Source organism: Crocodylus siamensis, chromosome 1, assembly GCF_052110815.1.
Source record: "Crocodylus siamensis isolate JL-2025a chromosome 1, ASM5211081v1, whole genome shotgun sequence".
NCBI classification, from domain to species: Eukaryota; Metazoa; Chordata; order Crocodylia; family Crocodylidae; genus Crocodylus; species Crocodylus siamensis.
Genome location: NC_143395.1, coordinates 109,172,396 through 109,197,303, shown reverse-complemented (window position 1 = coordinate 109,197,303; position 24,908 = coordinate 109,172,396). Strand labels below are relative to the sequence as shown.

Here is a 24,908-nt window from a genome sequence, read left to right as displayed (position 1 = left end):
AGACCTTAACTTGCATTAGGAGTCATGGTTCTGATCTGGCTCCAGTTCCTTTTGATAGTTGCTCCAGGAGGACTTGGAGGTTCAAATAATCTTCCTTTTCCCTGAGGCTTCTTTCTCCCTTTCATGTGGTTAGCTTTAGGTATAGTTAGCTGTACAGTTATAGACCAGATCTTACCAGGTGACCCACTTCAAGAAATTCAGATGTCAGTAACATACAAGATCCTTCTTCAAATACATAGGGGGTAAAAAGAGGGTCCCGGGTAATGTGGGGCCCCTGCAGGACACGATGGGCAACTTAGTCGTCATGCCAGATGACAAAGCTAACATATTTAACGATTTCTTTGCCTCTGTCTTCCTAAGTAGGGACCAGTTCAGCCACCTCCCTGCTGGGCCCCCCTCGGGCCCCGGCAGAGACACGCCTGGGCCAGGGGTTAGCGAGGAGTTAGTTAGGATACTTCTGGAGAGGCTGGACGTGTTCAAGTCCGCTGGTCCGGACGATCTTCACCCTAGGGTTCTACAGGAACTGGCCGAGGTCATTGCGGGACCCCTGGCGCGGCTTATGAGCACTCGTGGTGCTCTGGTGAGGTGCCGGAGGACTGGAAGAGGGCCAATGTAGTCCCTATCTTCAAAAAGGGAAAAAAAGAGGACCCGGGAAATTACAGGCCAGTTAGTCTTACCTCAATCCCGGGTAAGCTCTTTGAAAAAATCATCCTGGCACACATCCAGGAGGGCCCTGCGGGGGAATGCATGCTCAGGGGCAACCAACATGGGTTCATCAGTGGCAGGTCTTGTCAGACCAACCTGGTGGCCTTTTACGATCAGGTCACCAAATCATTAGACGCAGGGGTTGCTGTGGATGTAGTCTTTCTGGACTTCCGGAAGGCTTTCGACACTGTCTCTCACCCTGTCCTCATCAAAAAGCTGGGAGACTGTGGTGTCGATGCCCACACGGTCAAATGGGTCGCCAACTGGCTGCAGGGCCGCACCCAGAGGGTGGTAGTGGATGGGTTCTTCTCGACCTGGAAGGACGTGGGCAGTGGGGTTCCGCAGGGCTCGGTCCTCGGGCCCGCACTGTTCAACATCTTCATCAGTGACTTGGATGAGGGGGTAGAAAGCACCCTGTTCAAGTTTGCTGATGACACTAAGATGTGGGGGGATGTGGGTGCACTAGAAGGGTGCAATAGGCTACAAGCTGACCTTGACAGGTTGCAACGGTGGGCGGATGAGAATAGGATGGGGTTTAACACTGATAAGTGCAAGGTGTTGCACATGGGGAGGAAGAACCGGCACCACACTTACAGGTTGGGGAACTCCCCTCTTGCCAGCACGGAGACGGAAAAGGATCTTGGAGTCGTCATTGACTCCACGATGAACATGGGCCGGCAGTGTGGGGAGGCAGTCAAGAAGGCCAACCGTACCCTGTCATGCATCCACAGATGCATCTCGAGCAGGTCCAGGGAGGTGATCCTCCCCCTCTATGCGGCACTGGTCAGGCCGCAGCTGGAGTACTGCGTCCAGTTCTGGGCGCCACACTTCAAGAGGGATGTGGACGATATGGAAAGAGTCCAGAGGAGGGCCACTCGTATGATCAGGGGTCAGCAGGGCAGGCCTTATGAGGAGAGGCTACGGGACCTGAACCTGTTTAGCCTCCACAAGAGAAGGTTAAGGGGGGACCTTGTGGCCTGCTACAAACTGGTCAGGGGGGATCAGTGGGTATTGGGGGAGTCCCTGTTCCCCCGTGCGCTGCCAGGAGTGACCAGGAATAACGGTCACAAGCTGGCGGAGGGTAGGTTTAGATTAGATATTAGGAGGCGCTACTTCACAGTCAGGGCGGCTAGGGCCTGGAACCGGCTTCCAGGGGAAGTGGTGCAGGCTCCTAGCCTGGGGATTTTTAAAAGGAAGTTAGATGAGCACCTTGCCGGAGTCATCTGACCCCGGTGCTCTTTCCTGCCAAGGCAGGGGGTCGGACTAGATGATCTTCCTAGGTCCCTTCCGACTCTAGCTACTATGAAACTATGAAACTATCTCATCCTTAAAACAGAATGTAAGTTCTTAGCTATTTGCACATGTAAGTTCATAGCTACCTGCACATACGTTTTTGTGTGCTTTTTTTTTTAAGTTATAAACAAACTTAGAAAGAGGAGTCTTCATAAACTGACCTTTTAAAAACAATTACATTCAGAACAGTTTTCATATCTTCCTGGTCAGATAAGGATCATTCTTTCATTAGGCTAAGAAGGGTGACTCCTATTTTTTTTTTCCTTGAAGTGAATCAGTTAGATGCATGTAACTAATCAAGCTACATTATGATCACTGCATTCACTGCATAGCTTGTTATATCCTGAGTCTTGTCTATGTGCTTCAAATTCTAAACTTGGGCAGGGGCCACTTGTGTCTTCATGTATATGTACAGTGCCCAAAATAGAAATACTATATATATGCAACATGATGATTTTTGTGCAACACTTACTAAATTGTGATGTACCCTGTCAACTTGTTTACTCTGTCCAGTAGTTTTCCTGTCTTGGGACTACTATCATTCTGAATCTGAGTAGTTTTAATAGTGACTGTTAAAACTTACAAAGAATCCTTTCCTTCCAAAACTATCACAGTGCTCAGAATAAGCATACCCTGTGACAGTGACATTTTTTTATAAAGATTCTGCTATACTAGAAATGGGAGCTGTGCTGATTTTAAAAGGGAGACTTCTGGTTTCCGTTGCAGGCCCAGTTTTGGAAGGGCCAAATTTCTGGTCTTTTAAATGACTACATTTTTATAGCTTTCTTCAAGTAATACACAGTTGGGTAGATGGTATCATATTTACTCAAATATAAAGCAAGGATCTCCCCCACCACAATCGCCATGAGGAGGAAAAGCCCCTTGCCTTGTATTCACATATAAAATGGAGGGAGGAGCAGGCGGGCTGTTGCGTCTCTAACTCTGGCACTGAGCCCGGGTTGGGGCCAGAATCAGACTCGCAGCATCTTCCTGCCCCAACCCCTCCTTCCTATCTGCAGCTTTTGCCCCATCCCCTTCCCTGCCCCTTACTGTCAGATGCAGTTCACCTCTGGGCTTTAGCTTGGGTCTGGGGTCTCCTAAACAGAACACAGGGAAACTCCTTCCCCTTCCTGGCCAATCAGTAGTGCAGACCCTGCTGCATTGCCTGCCCAGGCAGTCAGTAGCATCCAGAACTGCAGCATGGCCAGGCAAGGGCTGAGCTTCCACAAGCTGTGTTCCGGGACAGAGCAGCTCTAGAAGTGTCTGAGAGTTAGATGGGGAGGAGAAGAGGCAGAAACTGGGGGCAGTGTGGGGAGAATGGGGGGAGAGGCAGAGATGGGGGAGTTGGTGCGGGGGGTGTAGGTGGCAGGGAGGCAGGAAAGCTGAAAGGGGAAGAAGTGGGTGGGGCAGAAGGTAAGGGGGCCACCTGATTTCTCCCCCTCTCTCTGCCACACTTCTTTCCTTGCTGTAGCATTCGGGGGTGGGGGGAGGCGGCATCAAGAGGACTTTCTAATGCTTTAGATGCACCTAGAAAATTATGACAAATTTTCTGTTTTCTATATAGAGAGAATTTAGTTATGAGGGGGTGTCATATTGTAGCCAAGTAAATATGGTAATTTAGGTACTAGTAAGTATGTTCCTTGCTTGTCAAAAAACCATATCTATCTTGTGGTTTTGCCACCCTAATATTGCAGTTACCCCAAATGCATACTGATACAAATCTCACATTGTGTTACTCAGTGTGGTCTATTTTGAATTTCAGTGCTTTTGTTGTCTTTATTTCTGATGTGAATGATCATGAACAGTTAAGTAATGGGATATTCATGAACTTGGGATTTTAATCATGTTGCTTTAAAGAAGGAGAGAAACTCTTTGTATTTTACTTGTGCAGTGCAGAATCCATTGTCAAAGGTGAGCACAGACTTCTAAAATGTCACTATTTACTTTATAGGTACAGCATGCAATAAAAATGGTCCCTCTGGGTATAGCTGGGAACTCCAGATAGTTCCTCACCACAAAGAGGAACACTACCCTCACTTGTTTTTTTTCTTGGAAGTGCTCCAATACTGTAGACTTTATTCCTTTGACTGATTCATCTGAAGTTGATATTCTATGGCCCAGAGCTTGTGGAATCGATTAAAATTCTCTTCATTAGCATGACAACAAGTTTAGCATGCCCTACTTCTATTATAAGGTCTTTAAATCTTGCCCACCAGTCTTCCAAAATATATGGCCCCAGACCTGGAAAAACTTTTAGTGGACATCAGTTAGCTAGGGTGGAAAGGTTTTGTTGCCATATCCCTTGTATGCAAAAGAAACAATAGCTGTAGTGTCAACCCATTTTAAACTTGGTATGATTAAATGTTATTTCTTGGTACATTTTGCAAATACATTATGGAAATAGTATTCAGCTTAGCGGTCAGATTGAATGTCATGAATATTTGCTGAATGTGTTTTGTGTGTTGGAATTCAAATTCATTAGTGTTAGTGTCTTTTGTTTTTTATATCTTTATACCTTCTACAGAGTACTTTGATGGTACATAGTCTAAGGACTGAGGAAAAGTTATGCACCTGTCTGAATTTAATGAAAGCAGTGCTGTCATTTTTTGTGGAACTGACACTTTCAAAATGCTTCAGCTCCTAGCATTTTCAAGGTTTTTAATAGCAGCTCTTTATAATGTATTAGTCTTTAACCTGTCTACTGTCCGCCTTTCCTCTTTAACAGAATAGCTGGCCTAGTGAATACAGTGAAAGCAAGAGATATAAGATGCTCTGTAAATTTGACAGTCCCACTTTAGATTCTTCTAAGCAAAGTAGGGAAATATGGTCTAGATTAGGGGTGTCCATCCTTTTTGAATGTGGGGCCAGATCATGAACTTTTTATCACCCAGTGGGCCGGCGAGCCATATTCAAAGACCTCACAGGAAGCAGTATCACATCACCCCCTGAAATGAAAGTACAGTGTTTATTTCCATTTCCCATCCCAGCACCTCAGGCCTCAGAAAACAGCTTGGAGGGCCGAATGGTGGCCCACGGGCCACATGTTGGACAAGCCTGGTCTAGATTATTGATGCCCAACTCATTTGGCTCTACAGGACTGCGCCATCTGGACTGCGAGGCTGGCGTTTGCTAGTATCGTTAATTGCTGCAGCTCCTGGAGCCATGGTGGCCACTGTTCCTCCCACCACCAAATTTCTGGCCCTACAGGCCAGATGTTGTAGCTCTGCTCTGGATCCAACCAGAGGAGCTTCCCAACAGTCCAGAAATTTGGTGCCAGAACAAGTTGCAGCAACACTGATTGCTGCAACCAACAACACTGCCACTGCTTGCCATACTTCCAAATTTCTGGACCTGTAGCCAGACCTGTAGCCCTATGAGCCAGATAACACAGCTCTGCAGGCTGCATCTTGGTCACCCCTGGTCCAGATGAAGGGGATGCACAGCTGCATGTCTCACTGAAAGGATGTACCCTAATAATCAGTGGTTTGCTTTCAAACTGGGATGACATGCAAGTGAGGTCCTGCAGGGATCTGCCGTGGGTCTAGTACTTAATATTTTGACAGTTTGATTGATGAATTGAAGTATACGCTTAAAATTTGATGCCAGACTGGGAGGGTCGGGCTCATGACAATAATGTGAAATCCAATAAAGCAAGGTTCAGTACTACATTTAGGAGAACTGAAATGCAGAAATACAAAATGGGAAATTGCTGCTGCTGCCTAGCCAAGTTCTATAGATGAGAATCTGGGAGTTGTTATAAACCGATAGAGTTAGTGTCATACTGCCAAAAGGCCAAAGCGGTATAGTAGTCGCATGTAAGATGCAGCTACCCTGCTAGTCTTTGCAATGGTGAAATCTCATTTGAAATATTGTATCCAACTTGGGTGACACACTTAAACATGTAAACAAATAGGAGCAAGCCCAAAGGAGAAGGACAAATATAAGAGATTCAGAAACATATTCTATGATGGAACTGACTTTGTGTAAGCTAGGAAATATAGTATTGAGACCTGTGGTTTTTAAGTAAGCAAAAAATATGATTTTATGAAGATGGTGATGATCTGCTAGTTCTGGGCTAAGAAGTCATTGACCTCAGCAGCAACTATCTTGGAAGACTGTGTAATCCCTGTCAATGGAGAGATTTTGAAAGCAGGTTAGAAAAGTATCTGTCAGGGATGTTTTGGATACACTTCATCTTGCCTCTGAGTATGTTATAGACTAGGTGATCTCTTGAGACTCCTTCCAGCCTTACAGTTCTGTGATAAGCATGCTAGAAAAGGTTATTTGAGCCATTTAGTTCAATAAGCACTTAATTCTGAGAACCGTCTGCCAGTATAACTTTTCATTGTTCCAGAAACTGAATTCTAAAGCTACTCTGAAACTTCTCTTACTAAAACGCATGCATTTTAATCAGTTTATAACTTAAAATGCTAAACTTTTAAATGCAAAAGAGCACTGAAGTCAGTTCTTGTCAGTTTTTGGTCATTTTATGCCTCTTCTTCAGCTGAAAGCACTTTACCCTTATTTATATAATTCCAAGATTGTATTTTTTCACTACTGAAATTTTGCTGTTTAACAGTGCATAACAACACTGCAGTATCATCTTGCAGGAAGTACTGGGGAGGAGGAGACGTGGTTAAACAGGTTGGAGCGACTTTTATAATTCATAGTTCTATAAAGTCTCAACCAGACTTAACGCAAATGTGAATTTGTTGTTGCATCTCTAAAATGCATAGTGGAACTGGGTACAGATACAGAATTTGCTGTGGTAAAACTTTTTTAGACAAAAACAAGATAAAGGAAATGAAGTGTCTATTCCTTCAAAGCCTCAAGCAAGTATGTAACTGTGTTTCCATGAATAGTTTCTTTGAGTTCATTTGGACTACCAGTGTTCTTGCAGTGACGAATTTACAAGTCTGCATTCTGAAATCACTGATTTGAACGTAAGTTGTATTTTTTTCATGCTGGAAAAGAGTATTGGCTAATCCGTGCTAGTGTATCATAAACTGGAATATTTGTGTATTAATTTTTAGCTGACAGTGGTTAACCATAGCTGGGAGCCTGTTGACTTTTAAAATGCAAATTGTCCAATATATAATGTTAATATTTACTTTTTAAAATATCCCTGTTTCTCTAGTGAAACATGGCCTCAGCAGCATAAACTGTCATAAATGATTACTTCATTGGAATTGCTTACTACATGATTACTGCACTAGAATTAAACTTTCAATACTGTAACACCTATTGCAGCCTTCTTATACGCAAAGCCAGTACATTCAAAAGCAAGTGAAACACTACAGACTCATTTAGTATATAATTACATAATAAAACATAGTAAAATAAATCAAGTACTTATACTATATTTGCAACACTCTTTTACACAGTTCTAAGATGAGAACCAATTAGTTATGTCTCTCAATCCAGTCCGGAAATGGGCCAGAATAATTAGTGGCCTTGCTCTCCATAGTGTAATGCTCTTCCAGTACATAGGCATGCACATTTATTCCCAGTGTTCTGATTAGACCCTGTGCGTGGATAGTTTAAATGATAGGTAGACAACATAAATGAACCATAGTGACATGCTTAGGTTTCCTTATAACTTCCTTTATACAACTATAGAAAGTCTGACCTCTGTTTTGAAACTTACTGGAGATGTATGTCTTGTTTGTACTGTGAACTTATGTGAGGTTTTGCCAAGATTCATGTTGTTGTTGTTGTTTTGTTTTTTTTTATTATTTCTCCCCTGAATATAATCATTTGAACCCCTGGGTTCCATTGAGTGTAATCAGTAGGCTGTTGGCATCTGTGAAAGGTACCACAATTTGTCAAATGTGAGATGATCCCCCAATTGTTAGGTTCTAGATGTGGAAAATGTATAAATTAATTACAATTTTCCATGTAGAGAATCTAGTTATTGGAGATTTTCCTTGAATTTGTTCCCTTCTACTTCTACAGCAGGGAAAATAAATCTGGTGAAGTCAGGTAGCCCATCCCCCCTGCAGTTCCATTTTCTCTCCCCCTTTATTCTCTGCTCTCTCTGTCCCTGCTGTCTCTGAGCACATGGCAGTAAGGTGCAAATTTGAAAACACTGACCTTGAAATAAACATAATTTACTATATAGGCAAATTTCTGACAGGTATCCATAGACTTAGCTCATCCAAAATTGATGTATTTTACCTTTTTTTGAAAATGCTGCAAGTTTTAGCAAATGTACTCCATAAACGTACTTTTAAGCAGCACTTTTGTACTTTTGTATATAGTACAAACTACTCATCACATTAGTCCAAAATCAAAAATCTTATGATTCACCATATACAGTATAACCTCATAAATCTGGGATGCTTGGGACCAAGCATCTGCTGGAAATTTGAAAATTTCTGATTTTTGAAACCAGAGCTGTGGCCAGTTGCGGAGGGAGGGAGGGGGTGGTAGCAGCAGCCGGTCACAGAGCAGCAGCTGCACGCAGAGTGGTGGCACAGGGTGATGGAGGGCAGTGTCAGCTGCCACGTGCATCTTCCCACTCTGCTGCTCCCTTATGTAGTGTTTTTTTTTTTTAAATGCCAGATTTTCAAGAATTCCAGATTTTTGATATCTGAGTTCATGAGGCTATACTGTAGTTCATTCAGTAGTCGACAGCATTTCAAGCCAGGGTGACCTCATAGCTCAGCACTGCTCAGCATGTGTGTGTATTCCAGATTACAAACTCCACCCCCACCCACAAAGGGTCCATGTGCTAATTAGCCCCCCACATGACTGGAACTGGCTGGTCTTGTCACAAGACCTAGGATCCTCCAAAAATATACATACAGATCAAGTGCAGGTCAACTTGGTCTGGCTTAACCTTATGGAGGGTGGGGCCACACTAATCATATGCACCAGGCTAGGGGGGTGGCTAGGGATTCTGGATGAATTGTTTGGGGCCCATTTGATGATGTTTGCCAGACGTTTAAGGCTGATGAAGAAATGGGAAAGAAAGACACAGCTCAGCTATGGGAGTGAATCATAGAATCAATGGAGCATAAGGGACCTGGAAGATCGTAAAGTCTGGTCCTGTGCCATAGGCAGGAGGTTAGTGAGCTCAAACTAGCTCAACAAGGTGCTTATCAAGCCTCCTCTTGAACACCTTCAAGGATGGCAACTGTACCATCTCTGCTAGGAGCGTGTTCCAGTTTCTAGTTCTCTTACGGAGAAGTTCTTCCTTGTGTCCGGTCTTCCAGTGAAGAGGAAGTCAAAATGTATTCAGCATAGTGGTTCACCATGACTTAAAAAGGAGTAAGTGCTGAAGGGGACTGTGCAGACACTACCATACATCTTCTTCAGATGGGTTGAACTAACCTATCTTTGTAATAGATTTCCATCAGTATGTTTGCCCAATATTTGCCTCCCTCTGACAGAGTAAATACCATGACCATCAAGGTGATTTTCCTACTTGCTGGGGAAAGCCATGAACGTAGCAGGGGATAGTACTCTGACTGAGGCAGTGCATAGTTAGCCTCCCCTTTTACTTTCACTGGGAAGATCTTGGCTATACACCGATTTTATGGAAATAGGAGACTCCCCCCGCCCCCCACCCCAACTTGCTCCTGTGGCCGTACAGCTGAGGCCAAGCAAAACTAAGGGACATCTGAATCCCAAAGGATTTGGAAGCATCTGAAGCCCCGGGCAGGGGTGAAGGATACTTGCTGGTAGCAAGGTTATGTGTGGTTCTTGAATGACTCATGAATTTGGAATCTATTTGGCTGACTTGACTTGGGACACAACATTTTTTCCTTTAAAAAAAAAGAAAAAAAAAAAGTTTGCCCAATAATGGGCCATGTGTTTCATTGTCATGCCCAGTGTTGGCTGCATGTAATCAGCTTTGTATTTGCTTTCCATTACTGAGCTGAGCACATGCTACTTTTGGCAGTAGCTTAATGATAGACAGTCTATTTAATGAGGTTTCCTTGTATATGATTATAAGATGAGGAGCTTTTTTCCAAATTCTGACTGGAGGGTGGACAGAAACCTCATTTTGTATTCAGGTGAATATAGTAGATCCCCGCCAATGATCCAGCAGCATGCACAGACTGAGGGAACCCAAGGTGTCATAGCTGGCAATGGAACAATTAAGTGCTACGTGGGGTGGATAACAAGATTAGGTTGCTCCTTGTTCGTTTTCTTGTAAGTAATGGGTAAACCTCCAAAGCCTACATGAATACTAGTGTCTGGGAACCAGATGAATACAAGTTACAGGTTCTCTACTTCTGCTGTTCTGTGTAAAGATTTCTATACTATTTGCAGTTCATGTTGCATAGAAAGGATTTCTGCCTCATAGAAAAGTTGTAAAACTCCAGAAAATTGCTGAGTAGGCAAGGAGGGTGGTGTTGTGTATGTGTGTTTGGTTGGGTTTTTTCTTTTTTTTTTTTTTTGAGGAGCTTACATTTTGACTTCAGTTTACAGAAGTACTAATATTGGTTGCTTTCTTTCAGATCATGGAACTCTGTGGTGCAACAAGACTTGGATATTTTGGGAGAAGTCAGTTCTATATTGCTTTGAAACTTGTTGCAGTGGCCCAGTCTGGTCTCCCTCTAAGAGTGGAAAGCTTAAATACAGGTACATCTAAAAATTAATATCTAAACATCCTTTGGAGTAAGTATATTAAGACTTGTTGGAGTTGGCTTGCACCTTTCTAAAAGATAATGTAAACTATTAGGGTATGCCTATTATGCAGTTATTCACTTTTTTGCATACATGAAAATCTGAAGAAGTTGGTACCTTAAATTAAATTTAAATTTTTAGTTTAGCTCTGTTTATAAAAGAGACAGTCTGGGGGCATGAAGTCCTCAAATATTTCTTTTCTAAACTAATCCAAACAAATGGTACTACAAGGTATAGAGTTTAAGAATGAATCCATATGCAAATTCACCCTGTGGTGTAGGTGTTACATGCTGCACTATTTTTTTTTCTAGGTGTAATGGTGAATGGCACTGATATTAAGCTTCTAATACTGGCGTGTCAATATTTGACCTTTTTTTAAATATAAAAACTGTTTGGGGCCACTTGGAATGGCAACTTTAGCTTCCAGCAAGCACCAAGTGGGCAGCCACAGATGTCGCCTTGACTGAGTCCTCAGACTCCAGCAGCAGCTGCGCCCAAATGAATTGAAACCTTAATTTTTTTGCAAAGTCCAATAGCACTAATATTTCAGGAGGAGACAAGATGGTGCCTGGTTTTCCAAATGCAAAGATAAAAGATGAGCTGATATCAAAGCTTTTGACATAACTCAGGGCTTTCTGAATTGTTTTAAATTGCTAGCGCTGTGTATAAATAGTTAAACTTGACTCATCTAGATGAGTGTATCAACATAGATTTAGAGAATGCTGTATTAAGTCTGCAAACAAGTATCATTTGGGAACAGTGGCAAAATGTGACCCTGAAATTGGGTATAGAGAATCTGTTCATTCTTGCAACTATAAGTATGCAGTCTGCTTACAATATGCAGAAGGTAATCTGGTAGAGTATCATGTAGACCTCAAGTCTGTTAACACAGGAAAAATCAATAGAACTGATACGAATTTGTGGGGTAGGAGGTGTTGGAGACGATGGCATTAATACAGAGTTGTGTAATTATTCATAGCTAGCTAAACCAATACCCATTAGGGTGGATAAAAATCGCCAATTGTTTTTAAAAACAAAAAACATCAGATTTTTAAAATTTAAATCAGATTTTTTTATTTAATTATATTTTTTATTTTTTCAGATGCTTTTAAAGATATACCTGTAAAAAGATAGCCTTAATTTAAGATATGTTAGAGCTCAAAGGGATCATTGTGGAATAGGGATTATAACATCTAATTATATACTATTTAAGACCATATATTCATGTAACCTTTTCAGAAATGTTTTATAAATAGGTCACAACAGGCCATGGACCTATAGGGGGCCAGTCTTAGGGGGTTCTCTGGGGCTCCTTTATAGATTAGTAAAGATTAAAGAAAACCCAGTGGGACTCAGTGCTCAGTCTAGAAGATCCCATTAAGCATCTCTGTGATGCCTAGTCTCAGTTATCAAACTATGGATTTGTTTCCAGAGATAACATCCTTGTTAACAGCAGAATATGGTAGTGAAAGATAACAGATCTGATTACCTACCCATCAGCCATATTGTCTCTCTGCAAGTTTATGTACATGGAGTCGAGCTCTTAACTCCTTCTAAAAGTACAAAGTTTCAAGTAATTAAATGAATAGAGGATCGTTGGGGGTGGAGTAGATCTGGGCAAGGAGGAAGAGTCTGGAGATAAATGCAAAGAGAGAGGGACAGTAGAAACAAAACAGAAACATTTTGAGCAGAATATTCCAGAAGTCTTGCAGGATAAGTTTCTTAGTATAGCTTCTACATTGATTTGAGATCTAGTGAGGGAATGGTATGGTAGAAGGGAAAACCTATCATGGCAGCAGGCTGTAAGAGACCCTGTTTGGTAATATTTTAATGAAGGTTATATCAAACAAGAATGCACTTTTTGTAGAAAACAATAATTAAATAGAGGCTTTCTGACCAGGGATTTAAATTGTGATTTAAATCATGATTTAAACTGATTTTGATTTAAATCAAGCCTACCCTGATACTCATGGTCAGCAATAGCTCTGAGAGACTATTTGGGTGGGGGGGAGGCTTTCTTTGAACAAGCATGCTCATAATCTCCATTTACAAAATCTTGAACAAGAGCCCAGAACAAACCCATTTCCTCCTGGAAATCTTTTACATCACTTCACTGATACCACAACTGCAGGCATGGATTTTTTGCTAAATCTGTGGTGTTCCCAAATACCACACAACAAATGCAACAGATTTGAAATTGAACAAGCTACCAGTTGATGTAATCATTTAGACTAGTAGTTCTCAGCTGGGTTGCCATGGCATTCTGGGGTGTCACAAGGCACTTTCAGGAGTGCTGCAGTTAAGACCCTAGCATTGCCCCAGCCAAGTGGAACAGCCTTGCATGCCTCCTGCACTGCCTCATAACTCCTAAAACAGTCACGAGTGCTTGGTCCTGTGATAGCCCTTCATGGTCCAACTTCCCCACCTTTCTCTCAAAAGTGTGCACGGAACAGGTGGAAAAAGGTGCATGGGGAAAGTGGAATTGTCCTATGCATCTCTTCCCATGAGGAGCATGGAGGGTCTGGACCAGGAAGCTCTGCAAACTCTGTACCATGTAATACCATTTGTTTTGGATTAGTTTAGAAAAGAAATCTTTAAAGGCTCCATGTCCCCAGACTGTCTCTTTTATCAATAGAACAGAGCTAAATCTAAAAACCTGAATTTAATTTAAAGTACCCCAACTTCTTCAGATTCTTAGGTATGAAAAAAAAGAACAATTGTGCATAAAGGGCATTAATAGTTTACATTATCTTTCAGAAAGATGCAGCTTCCTTACTTGTCTGCTTCAGGCTTATCTGGCTGTGCATGAGGCATGTAGGGCAATTCCATCTGGTTGGGGTGGTGGCAGCACCTTGGTTGAGAACCACTGATGTAAGCTGAGGCAGCACAATAGCCATGCTCAACTAGGGTGCCACCAAATTAAAAAAACGTTACAGAGGGCTTCCCTGAATATAAAATGGTTGAGAACACATAGGCTTGATAATAGAGAAACTAGAACAGCAGCCCAGGGAAAGAGGGCTACAGTTGGGAGACAAAACCATAGTAGATCCACACAGCACTCTTGTATAGATACAATCTTCCATTTTTCCTCCCCCTCCAGGATTGGCATTCCCCTAGACCTCAACCAAGGGAGATTTTTCTCAAAGTTACCCTTAGTCGTATCTAATACCCTGTATCTCGTGGCTATGAGAGAATCCTGGGTCTGTGCTGTAGACATTTTTGTGTCACTAGTGTCTCTGGGGAACCTTAGGGCATGGAAGAGTGGTGTCTTTTTTTTCCATGGGGAATAAACTGGGTAACTTTGTCACTGTGGCTGATCCTTCAGTCAAGCTGTATGATCCCTCTCTGGATCACTGGAAAGAAATCTGTCACCGTAGACAGATTTCAGTGCAAAGATATAGACATCTGTCTAACCCAAGCCCTTCTTTCCCAGAAATAACTCTTTCCCTGTCCTTTTCTCCCCTTTTATTCCTCATGCTGATTATCCCTAATGACAGGACATGCTATTGTCCTGTATTGGGTGATGCCTACATGGATCTGCACTTTATTTAGTTAACATATATCTCAGACCTTCACCCGTTTGTGGTCCAGAGTAACGTTTAGACCTTCTGGAATGGGACAGAAACAGGAAGCAGCAGATCTTCCAAAGTATAGAGAGAGGGGTCATGGATTGCTTGTAGGAACATCTCTGTTTAGGCAGGTCCAAATAATATGGATTTTTATCTACAATTTCTCATTGCAAGAATGGCTTCTCCTAGGGCTTCTAGCCACGAGGTATTGTCACATGGATAAATGAGGCCTTAGGCTTTCAGCCATAAAGTACTCACTTTTTTATGTCAGTTGTGTGTTCCTTCCTCTACTAGAGATCCAGGACACTTGCATCTGCATCAAATGTGGGTTTCTGCACACCTAACAATAACTGGCATGTGTATATTTATACCCATCTGATCCAGTAATGTCACTGACATTTGCCTACTTCAAAAAAAAAAAGCCACATCTTGTTTAGTTGCCTGACAAAGTAGTATTAAAAGTTATTATGTAGTCAGTAGCTCAAAGCAGGAGAAGCTGCCTGCCCCCTGCATTTCTCGGTTGAAGAGACAGAGGTGATAGTTCAGAGGTCCTGATGAGTCCAGGGGCTTGAGTGCTCTGCCTGAGCATGACAGACCAAATTAACAGTGGGAGGTCGTTCTTGGGGCACTGAGGATAAATAAATATGTTGCTGGGAGAGCAGGTCAAAGTCAGTTTGCAAATTGCATGCTGTGAAGGAGGGCCTTTTCAGGGTGAGTTGTGGATTGTAACTGTTATGACACTGAAAGGGTAGTGGCCTCCAAATGAACAGCTCCCTTGGAAGTTGGAGGATCCAGATATTGAAAGGTGCATCCACAGCACTTGTAAATCCAATACGCACCTGCTGTCTTTTGCCACACGTGCACAGTTAGTCGTCCGTAGGGGTGTGCGGAGCCTGGGGCGGGGATGTGAGGGGGTGGCATGGGTTTCTTCTTGTAATGGTTTTAAGCAAAAACATGAAACTTTTCACTGTTAACGCACAGCAGGCATATTCAGAATAATATTCAGGTATTTCTAAACTAGCTTATTAGTAGAGGTGCACCAATATATCAATACGCTATTGGATCAGCACTGATAAAAGGAAAATTAACATTATCAGGTTGATAATGTATTGATAAATGCAATAAGCCTTATGGCCAGGGCCTCCAGATGCCATGTGCATGCATGCAGCTGCAGGTGGCCAGGAATGCAGTCCGGCAGTATGCAGAGCAGCACCCTTCAGGTAAGTCTGTGAAGGGATGTGTGGTAGGGTGCAGATTGAGGCCCCTATGTTGAGGGAATGGGGCTGGAGATGCTGCCCAGCCAGGGTAGTGAATGGGACCCTGGGGCCAGAGCAGGACAGAGCTGTGGGTGGCACATCCAAAGGGCACGGGGGGGGGAGTGAGAATGGAGGGGGGGCAGCTTCCCACTGCTGCATGCATCTCCCTTGGGGGTGGGGGGACATATGCCCTCCCAGATTTGTGCGCAGAGTGGAGGAGGGCTGCCCGCTGTGGGCTCAGAACTGGCTGCCCTGCTGCTGTTTGCCGTAAGAGCCATGCATTGGCTGCATCGCTCCCCCTGCCCACCAGCAGCAGTAGGGGTGGCAAGTTGTGCCTCCCACCAACAGACAGGCTGGGGATGTGGCGTGACCAGCATGTGGCTCCCAGGGCAAAGGCAGCAGGCTGAAAAGTCCCCAGCCCACAGGGGGCATCTGCCCTCATCTCACTCAGCTCCACTCCTAAAATTGTCCCTGCACTTAAAAATGGTGACAGTGGCACTTGGAATAAAGCTTATCTAACAAGCTTTAGTTTAAGTGCTGGGATGCTGATCCCTGGATGAGTTGCCCATGCCTCTGTCTTGCTCCCACCCTGGGGTCCTATTCAGCACTCTGGCTGGGCAGTGCCCCCTGACCCACTCCCTCCTTCACCATGGGGGCTTTGATCTGCCCTCCTCTCCCCCTCACCCGCTTCCTTTCCACAGACTTACCTGCAAGGTGCTGGGCTGTGCTCCTGTAAATCAGTTATTGGATCGGTATTGGCTGATATGCCTGGTGAATAATCAACTATTGGTATAGGCCAAGAAAATCTCTATTGGTACACCCCTATTGATCAATTCCATCTTACTCTGTCTTCATCACACACCTAAGGGAGTGGAAGTAGAATGAGTAATCTCTGATTTCATTTTGAATGGTGTGAGACTTCTGGGGAGTTAAACAAAACTGGAGTGGAGCAGGGAGAATGATCTAGAGGTGCACATTATATTAATGCCCTTCCCTCCCTGATGCACATGCACACAGTAGAGACTCTGGCTTGTTACCATCATTTACTGAAATACCTGGTAAAGATTAATCTGGCAACTCTGAGGCTTACGGTTCCAACTTCAGCATCAGGCTGTGGGACCCCAGTGGGCCTTCAAAGCCTGGCTGAAGCTGATGCCTAATCTTTGCAAGAATTGACTCCTGTGTACATCTCTTGCATAAAAAGGACCTTGCTCTCTGCCCTGCCCAGGTACCTCCAGGGCTGTGCCATCAGTTCCTCTTGAAAGCCATCTGGAAATGGGGAGACAAGGTTCTTTGTGTGAATCTGAGATCTTTTATTAGACCAACTTAAATAGTTGGAAAACAATTATTAAGCAAGCTTTCGGGTTCAAAAACCCTTTGTCAGGCTAAGGAAGTTCCAGCAGTTGGTGTGTGCTCTTCTTGAATGGAGTGAGGCATTTGTGGTTTATCACAGAATATTAGGGTTTGAAGGGACCTCAGAAGGTTATATAGTCCAACCCCCTGCTCAAAGCAGGTGCATCCCCAACTAGATCATCCCAGCCAAGGCTTTGTTTAGCTGGGTCTTAAAAACCTCCAGGGATGGAGAGTCCGTAACCTCTCTGGGTAATCTGTTTCAGTGTTTTACTAACCTCCTCATGAGAAAATTCTTCCTAATATCCAAACTAAACTTCCCTTGCTGCAACTTGAGACCCTTTCTCCTTGTTCTGTCATCTACCACCACCGAGAAAAGTTTAGATCAGGGGTCAGGAACCCCTGGCACACATGCCGAGCATGGCACGCAAGGGCATTTTGCTCAGCATGGCAGGGCTGGGTAGCTGCTGCCAGCTACAGCTACCCAGAGCCAGGGCCGGCTGCAGCTAGGAGCCTGCAAACAGCTGCACTGGGCTCTGGCATCAGCTCTGCACCGGCACATGTGCTGCAGAGCGGGTGGTGGGAGAGGGGCCTGAGGCAGCCCTGGTCTCTCCCCGGCTCCCAGCACAGAGCTGGTAACTGGGCTCCAGAGCCCAGCGCAGCTGTTTGTAGCCTGCCTGGGTTCTGGGCACCTGCGGCAAGCAGTGGGCAGGCTGCAAACACCTATGCTGGGCTCCACAGCTCTGGCTTCAGCTCCATGCTGGCAGCGACTACACGCGCATGGAGCTGATGCTGGAGCTGTGGAGCCTGGTGCAGCTGTTTGCAGTCTCCCTGCTGCTTGCTGCCCAGAGCCCAGCCTGGCTACTTGCACAGAGCCCTACGGAGCACTCGCACATGTGGGCGCTGTGCCTACCCCATGCCATGGGCAAGAGCTGGGCCAAGCAGTTCGCGAAGGCCCCGTTCTCCTCTGCCAGGAAGCAGGAGGGATCCAGCAGGGATGCGCCTGGCCAGGCAGACTGCGTGGCTACTGGACAAGGTGGGCACATGCAGGGTGCTGTGGCACGGCTCGGTGGGTTGGGGTGACGGCCTCTCCACCCTGTGCCCCAGGATAGCACAGCCTGCTGCCTGTGTGCAGGGCCTGCCTATGGCTCTCACTGGGCCACACCCCCCTGTTTCCTCAGGTGCGGACAGGCCCTGAGCTGGTCCTCCCACCGCTCCAGGAAGGCGGGGGCGGGGGAATCCCAGCTACACCTAGGACTGAATCCCGCAACTCCTCGCCCCGTGATGCTGAGTCGGGGCCATGCTCTCTGCCCTGTGGCAGCTGGGCCAGAGTCATGCCCCCTTCTCTGCCCGCAGCACGGGGTTGGGGCTGGACCACATCCCCTCACTCTGGGGCCAGGCTACTCCCACCCCTCTCCTTGCTGCTGGTGGTCCCTGCTGCCACTGGCAGGGTCAGATCAGGACAACCAGCAGGATCTGGCCTGCAGACATGGGCACTGCTTATGCAACCCACCAGGGAAAAAGGGTGAGCTCCCCTGATTTAGTCCAGCCAGTGCGATCTGCATTTCCCTGGGCAGAAAGGTCTCCAATCTGCTCTTCAAAACTTCGGGCAAATGAGAATCCTCTCTGGGGTGCTTCTTGCCTTGCTTTCCTGGTAGTTGGAAAGTTTTTTCTAACAGCCACCTAAAATCATCTTCATTGCAACAGAAGCTGCTCTCCTCTTGTCCTGTCCTGTGGGGACAATTCATCATGTTCCATGGCCTCTGGCAGATGTTATATTTGCCATGTTACACACAAGTATTCAGTGACGAATCATAACATGCCAGGTATCAGACCAGTTTATCCCTGGATTAAAATGGTGGACCAGCCGTGAAGTTGTTGCTGGTTGAAAACATTGGCAATGCATACCGGGTGCACGTGCACCCCCTGAGATGAATGGTCGGTTTGTTCAAGTGTCTGCAGTCGCTGCCAGCATGGAACTGATGCCAGAACTGTGGAACGTGGCTCTGGATGCTGCAAGCCCTGCAGGAAGCATCTCGGGCTCCAGCAGCTACCCAGAGCCAGGGTAGCTTCTGACAGCCACAGAGCCCAGGCTGGGGGGCAGAGGCTTTGGGTGGGGAGCAGGAGGCACAAGCAGGGCATCCTGCCATGTACTGCCTTTCCTCATTTTTTTTCCTGGCATGCCAGCACTCCGGCACCTTCCAAGGGTAGGCATTGTGGTGTTTTTCAGCACTCTGGCCAAAAAACATTGCCTACCACTGGTCTAGATCAATCCTTTTTTGAATCTCCCTTTAAGTAGTTGAAGGCTGCTATTAAATCCCCTCGGTCTTCTCTTCTCTAGACTAAATAAACGCTGGTCCCTCAGCTTCCTCATAAGTCGTGCCCCAGCTCCGTCACCATTTTTGTTGCCCTCTGCTGGATTCTCTCCAAGTTGTCCACTTTCTTTCTGTAATGCAAGGCCAAAACTGGACACAGTACTCCAGATGTAGCCTCACCAGTGCTGAATAGAGGGGAATATTCACTTCTCTGGACCTACTGGCAACAGACTTATCAGTGCAGCCCAGTATGCCATTAGCCTTCTTGGCAACAAGGGCACACAGCTGGCTCATATTTAGCTTATTGTGCACTGTAACCCCAAGGTCCTTTTCTACAGAGCCAGCCAGTCAGCCCCTAGCTTGTACTGGAGCATGGGATTGTTCAATCCTAAGTGCAGGACTTTGCACTTGTCCTTGTTGAACTTCATGAGATTCCTTTTGGCCCAATCCTCCAATTTGACTAGGTCACTGTGAATCCTAACCATACCCTCCAGTGTATCTATTACTCCCACCAGCTTGGTGTCATCTGCAAACTTGCTGAGGTTGCACTTCATACCATTTTCCAGGTCGTTGATGCAAACACTGAACAAAACCAGCCCCAGGACTAATTCCTGGGGAACCCACCACTCAGGGACACCATTGCCCTAACTGCTATAGCGAGCACATCCTGCTATCTAAGCTCAGTCCAGCACTGTTCGGGTATCTACTACAGCACCATTCAGGAGGATCAAGTTCCCAAACTGCCATGGCTGCCTCAACCATTACAGTCAAGACTAGATGTGTCATAAGGATGCAGATGGATTTGCCTAGGGCTCTGGCAGCTCTGCTTTGCAGAGGTTGAGAGAGGAAAGGCTGAAGGTGGACCAGTGGGATAGGCTGGAAGACCTGAGTTTTCATAATGGAAGAGAGGTATTGGGTGTGATTGCCCCAAGACTGATACAGAGAAGATCGTATAGATGTAGGGCATGTACACTTACTCTTTATTTGGAGAACCCCTAAGACATGGCATCAGACACCTCCCAGACATCTCCAGGCATTGGGGAAGTCCCTGTTCCCCCAAGCACCACCAGGAGTGGCTAGGAATAATGGTCACAAGCTGGCAGAGAGTAGATTTAGGCTAGATATCAGCACTACCAGGAGTGACTAGGAATAATGGTCACAAGCTGGCAGAGAGTAGATTTAGGCTAGATATCAGGAGGTGCTACTTCACGGTCAGGGCAGCTAGGATCTGGAACCAGCTTCCAAGAGAGGTAGTGCTGACTCCTACCTGGGGGACTTTAAGAGGTGGCTAGATGTATACCTTGCTGGTGTCATTTGATCCCAGTACTCTTTCCTGCCCCGGCAGGGGGTCAGACTCGATGATCAGCTCGGGTCCTTTCCGACCCTAGAAACTATGAAACTATAAATAGTGTGATCCAGCCACAGCTGGCTAGGTCTTGAATTCACTTGCTTATTTTTATTCCAGTTCAATTAATCTTTTTTTTCCCTCACAAAAGTCTCTTAAACAATATATTTTTCAAATGGGTGCTTTAAAAATAATTGTATTAACACCTCCCCCCTCAAAAAAAAAACAAAAAAACAACAAAGCAATGATGTTTGCTGTATTTTTCTACTTAGAATATCTGGGAGGTAGATTGGTGTAAACCAAACAGTGTTTGAAGCTGACTTTAGGACAGGGCCATAGTTGAGGAAGATTTGGGCTGGGGCCCCCTGGGGCTCAGGGTCTGGTTTCTCTTTCTTTCAAGGCATAAGATCAAGCAACACCAAAACTATTGTGAATCATGGTATAGTGCTTTCCATATCTAATTCTGTTTACAGGTAACCCACAGCCCATTCTCTGCCTAACCAAGAAATCCCTTCTGATCTGAAGTATTTATAGATCCACTTCCCCATACTGTTTTACTTTCCCAATTGTCCCTAGCTTATCCTATGCCACATAAGCTCGTAACCAGCATACCCAACTACCCTACAAATAATTAATTTATCACAGCAGTCTATCATTTTCAGATTCATGATTGCTTTATGCCTCTCATTGTTCTCTTTTATGGGGGGCATGTAGTGCTTGCCAGGGATGGAGGAGGATGTTTTCTTCCAGTTGCACCTTTATCAGGTGACTAAGTTAGAGGTACATGTGTGCTCAAAAGATGCCTAGCACATTGGGCCTTAGATGTGGTTTAGGTGTTGCTCCAACATCACTCTGGGGTTATGGCCAGGCATTACATTTCTAATGCTAGATATGTCTTTTTGGTGATGCAGAAAGCAAATGGAGAGCTGTCCAAGCAGTTTGTCCCTCAAAAAATGTGGCAAAAATGCTGTGAAATGTTGCCTCTTTTAAACAGGAACTTCTTGGCAATATCACATTTCTAGTGCCACATATAACACATTGGCGCTGCAGGGAGTGGCTTGGTCCTCCAGCATCCCAGAAGGTTTTCCTCCTCACCCCCTACCTCATATCTACAGGGAGTCTGTTTGTGACTAACACCAAAATCAGCTGCCCCAGGGAGGCAGAACCAAGTGCACACAGACTTGCCAGTGAGTGCTGTCATCATTGTTCATGCACATGATTTAAAATCCTTTGCAGTCTGCATGAAAGCAGATTTCAAACCATTTCCAAAGTTTACCCAATTTGAGTTGCCTCTGGTGATTGTTTTGCCAATTTTCGTAACTGAATCAGTGGCAAATTACATTGAATTCAGTCCTATACCATCATCTGGAAAACACAGCTTGAATCCACCTTGCAAATCTGTTTGTCATTCACTATTAATATCTGTTTATATCCCATCAGCATCTCTAGCCTTATCTACAAGCTCAGGTTGAGTGCAGGCTCAAAGATCAGCTGAGTGCAATTTATGGCTGCAGTAATTGGAAAAGGCTGCAGCTGAGGTGAATGGACTGTTAAGCGTCACTTATGAAGCCCTGGAAGCAGCAGAGTCCCACAGGAACATTGTATATTAACTGTATTTGGCTCCTCTGGCGGGGGTGGTGTTGGGGCTGCAAGAGTGAGGGCTCATGCCAGTGTGCAAGCCCAGAATTTTTGAAGTCACTACAAGGGTGGTAGCACTCTCCCTCTGCTACCAACCTCCTGTTGGTTGGCAAGGAGAGTGGATCATGGTGTTAGCACCCACCATATAGCTACGAATGCCTTCTGTATTGCATTTCCTGCTGTGGACTTGCCCAGATGGAACTGGTTGGTGACAGACTGGAAACTGCTAGGCATTGAGAACGTCCAGGTGGCAATGGCAGTGGTGATGCGCTTATCCACGAGGAAGGGTGCCCTTACATTGATACTCTGTCATGTGAGGATGAGGACTGGTTCAGTTGGATATGTTCACAAAGGTGGTCTGGCATATCCTGAAGTTCTGCTGCTACTCTTCATTGTCTGGGGTACTTAAGACTAAGCACTCCCAGCGATTAGTGCTCATGTTGCATGCCCCAGACCACCAGTATACAGTCTGTAAGTGATCCTCAAGCATCTAATGCCAACATGGCATGGTCTTCATTGGCCATGTAATTGTTGGGGGACAGGAACAGAGATCAGAGCTCAGGGGCACTTGTGGCCAGGGCCTTAGTCACATGTGTGCATAGTGTTGCATGCCAGCCCTCATAAAAACTGAACTAACTTGCCAAAGAAGTAGTAGCAAGTTTGACTGTGTGTTGGCAGGAGTACAACATGCATATGACCTGCTGGATAAAGAGCTGCAGGGTGTGCAGGCAGCAGGGTCTGTTTAGGGCTAGGACTGTAACTGTGGAGGCTTTGGGAATGGGAACTGACCGTGGCAGCTGTGGCACTCGCTGTACTGGAGTGCTCTGGCATATGTTGCATGTGTCACAGTCTATATACAAGTTCCCTGCAACAAGTCATGACTGGCCAGATATTCAGGCAGTTGGCTGAAGGATAAAAATAACAGATCTGCCACAAACATGGTAAATCTGCCCTCATGAAGTTGTTGGTTGAAACAGCAACTTCTTCATGGTACCTTGACAATTTTAAGGTCTGGATAGTTACAGTAATGTCTGAAACCCCACCTGCTGCTTCAAGGAGGAGAGGGCGAGAGTGGCTGGTTGCCTAATATCTGGTCTGCTGCAAACTGTCAGAGTCTAGCAAGCTGCTTCTGCGTGATCCCACTGAACTGTGCCCCACCAGCACGCTCTGGTCCTGAGCTTACTGTGTGCCTTTTATGCACTGTGAATGGCAACTCTGCACTGGAAGACACTGCGGAGGCAGGTGATCCCCAGTCCCAGACTGCCCTTGCACCTTTTCAAGATTCTAGCAAGCCGACCAGCAGGATTTGGGTCGCTCTGTCACCAACCTCGGAGCTTGGTAGAAAGTGTAGCGAGGCCTGGGGGCTGCCCTACTAGATCTCAGACTGCCTGCATGTGTGGATCTTTGAAGGGCTGGCAAGCAGTCCAAAACCAGAGAATGCTGCTGCTGCAGTGCTCCCAAGGCCTTGACTGCCTGTGGGTGCCCTTCAAAGACCCCAGCAACAGCTGATCAAGGAGACAGCAAAACTTTAAAGTTGCTTGGGCCTGGGGAATGCTGTGTCAGTGATGGTCTCAGTCGCCTCTTTCTGGCTCATTGACAGGCTCTGTTGGTGGTGTGGCAGGCTTTGGGAAGGATCGTACAGCTTACTGTGCAGCAGCACACTATTGCTCAATATTTTCAGTGCACACCTTACTGGAAATTTTGGGTACCCTTCAACCAAGGGGCTGTTCATGTGTGCCTGCCCAGACTGCTCTGTTTTCTGTAATGTTGCAAATTTTGTAGCACTACAAAAATAACATCTATGAAAGGCATACATGAGTACGAGCAAAGTCAATTCATGTAAAAATAATGTAATAAGTGGACTGTTCTTCTAATTATTTGGTGTTAGAACTTTGCAAAAAATAACTGCAGAATTTAATTTGATAAATGCACTAATGAGATCAATATTCAGATGAATGGTATAGCTGTCTGAACAATAAATGTAAATTAGATATGTCAATATGGTTTAAAATGATCTGTTTAACTTCCTCTAATTATCAGTTAAACAGATAACCAATAACATATATAGTAAAAGCTCTGTTATCCAGCATCCCTCAGGAATGGGGGATGCCAGACAACCTAATATGTCAGTTAACTGAGCATCCCCGGCCGCCGCTTCTCATACCACGTCTGGGGCATCCGTCCACCCCTCCCATGGTATCGCTGACAGGGAGGCGGGTCCTGCACAGCCTATTATGCCCCCGGGCCGTGAGGGCTCGGCAGCACAGCCCATGCCATGGGCGCTTGGAGAAACTGGAAGTGCCATGGTGGGCATTTCTGGTTTCACCTTATCTTACAAGCCGGCATGCTGGTTAGTGGAGCATGCTGGCTTGTAAGATGCCGGATAACAGAACTTTTACTGTACCAATATATTAATATAAAAGAATGCTTAACACTTAGTTTGAAAAATAAATGCAACTATGGTTTCTAAAGTGATGCTACTTCTCACTAGTTTTCTGGTGTATTTAGTTGTATTTAATCACTTTAATGAGGGTTTTAACTTTTTTTTTTCTCAGGTCACGCACCCTGAATACAGGGACTTGAAAAGCTTCTTAAGCATGCCCAGAGATTGTGCTGGAGACCATCTTAAATGCATATAATAAAGATGGAATTTGTGCTGCAGAATCTTAAAACTAGTGGTAGATGATCCAAAAAAGTCTTTTGGGGTTTTCAGATCTTTGGTTGAGTTTGTAAATTATGTCAAATTTATTTAAGTCATTGAGACAGATGCAAGACCTCATATTATCTTTTAGATTAGAAC

At 45.1% G+C, this 24,908-nt stretch overlaps 1 protein-coding gene across 6 annotated transcripts in view; it reads left to right on the top strand.

The window, feature by feature from the left end:
- REPS1 (RALBP1 associated Eps domain containing 1) overlaps window positions 1-24,908 on the top strand; it is a 104,995-nt gene that overhangs the window by 15,768 nt on the left and 64,319 nt on the right. For all 6 annotated transcript variants that reach the window (XR_016441478.1, XM_090040432.1, XM_090040423.1 and 3 more), the window contains exon 2: window positions 10,467-10,590. Coding sequence is in view for 5 of the 6 variants with exons in the window: in XM_090040432.1 (XP_089896558.1) it covers window positions 10,467-10,590 (124 nt within the window). In the remaining variant the exon portion in view is untranslated. The remainder of the gene's footprint in view (window positions 1-10,466; window positions 10,591-24,908) is intronic.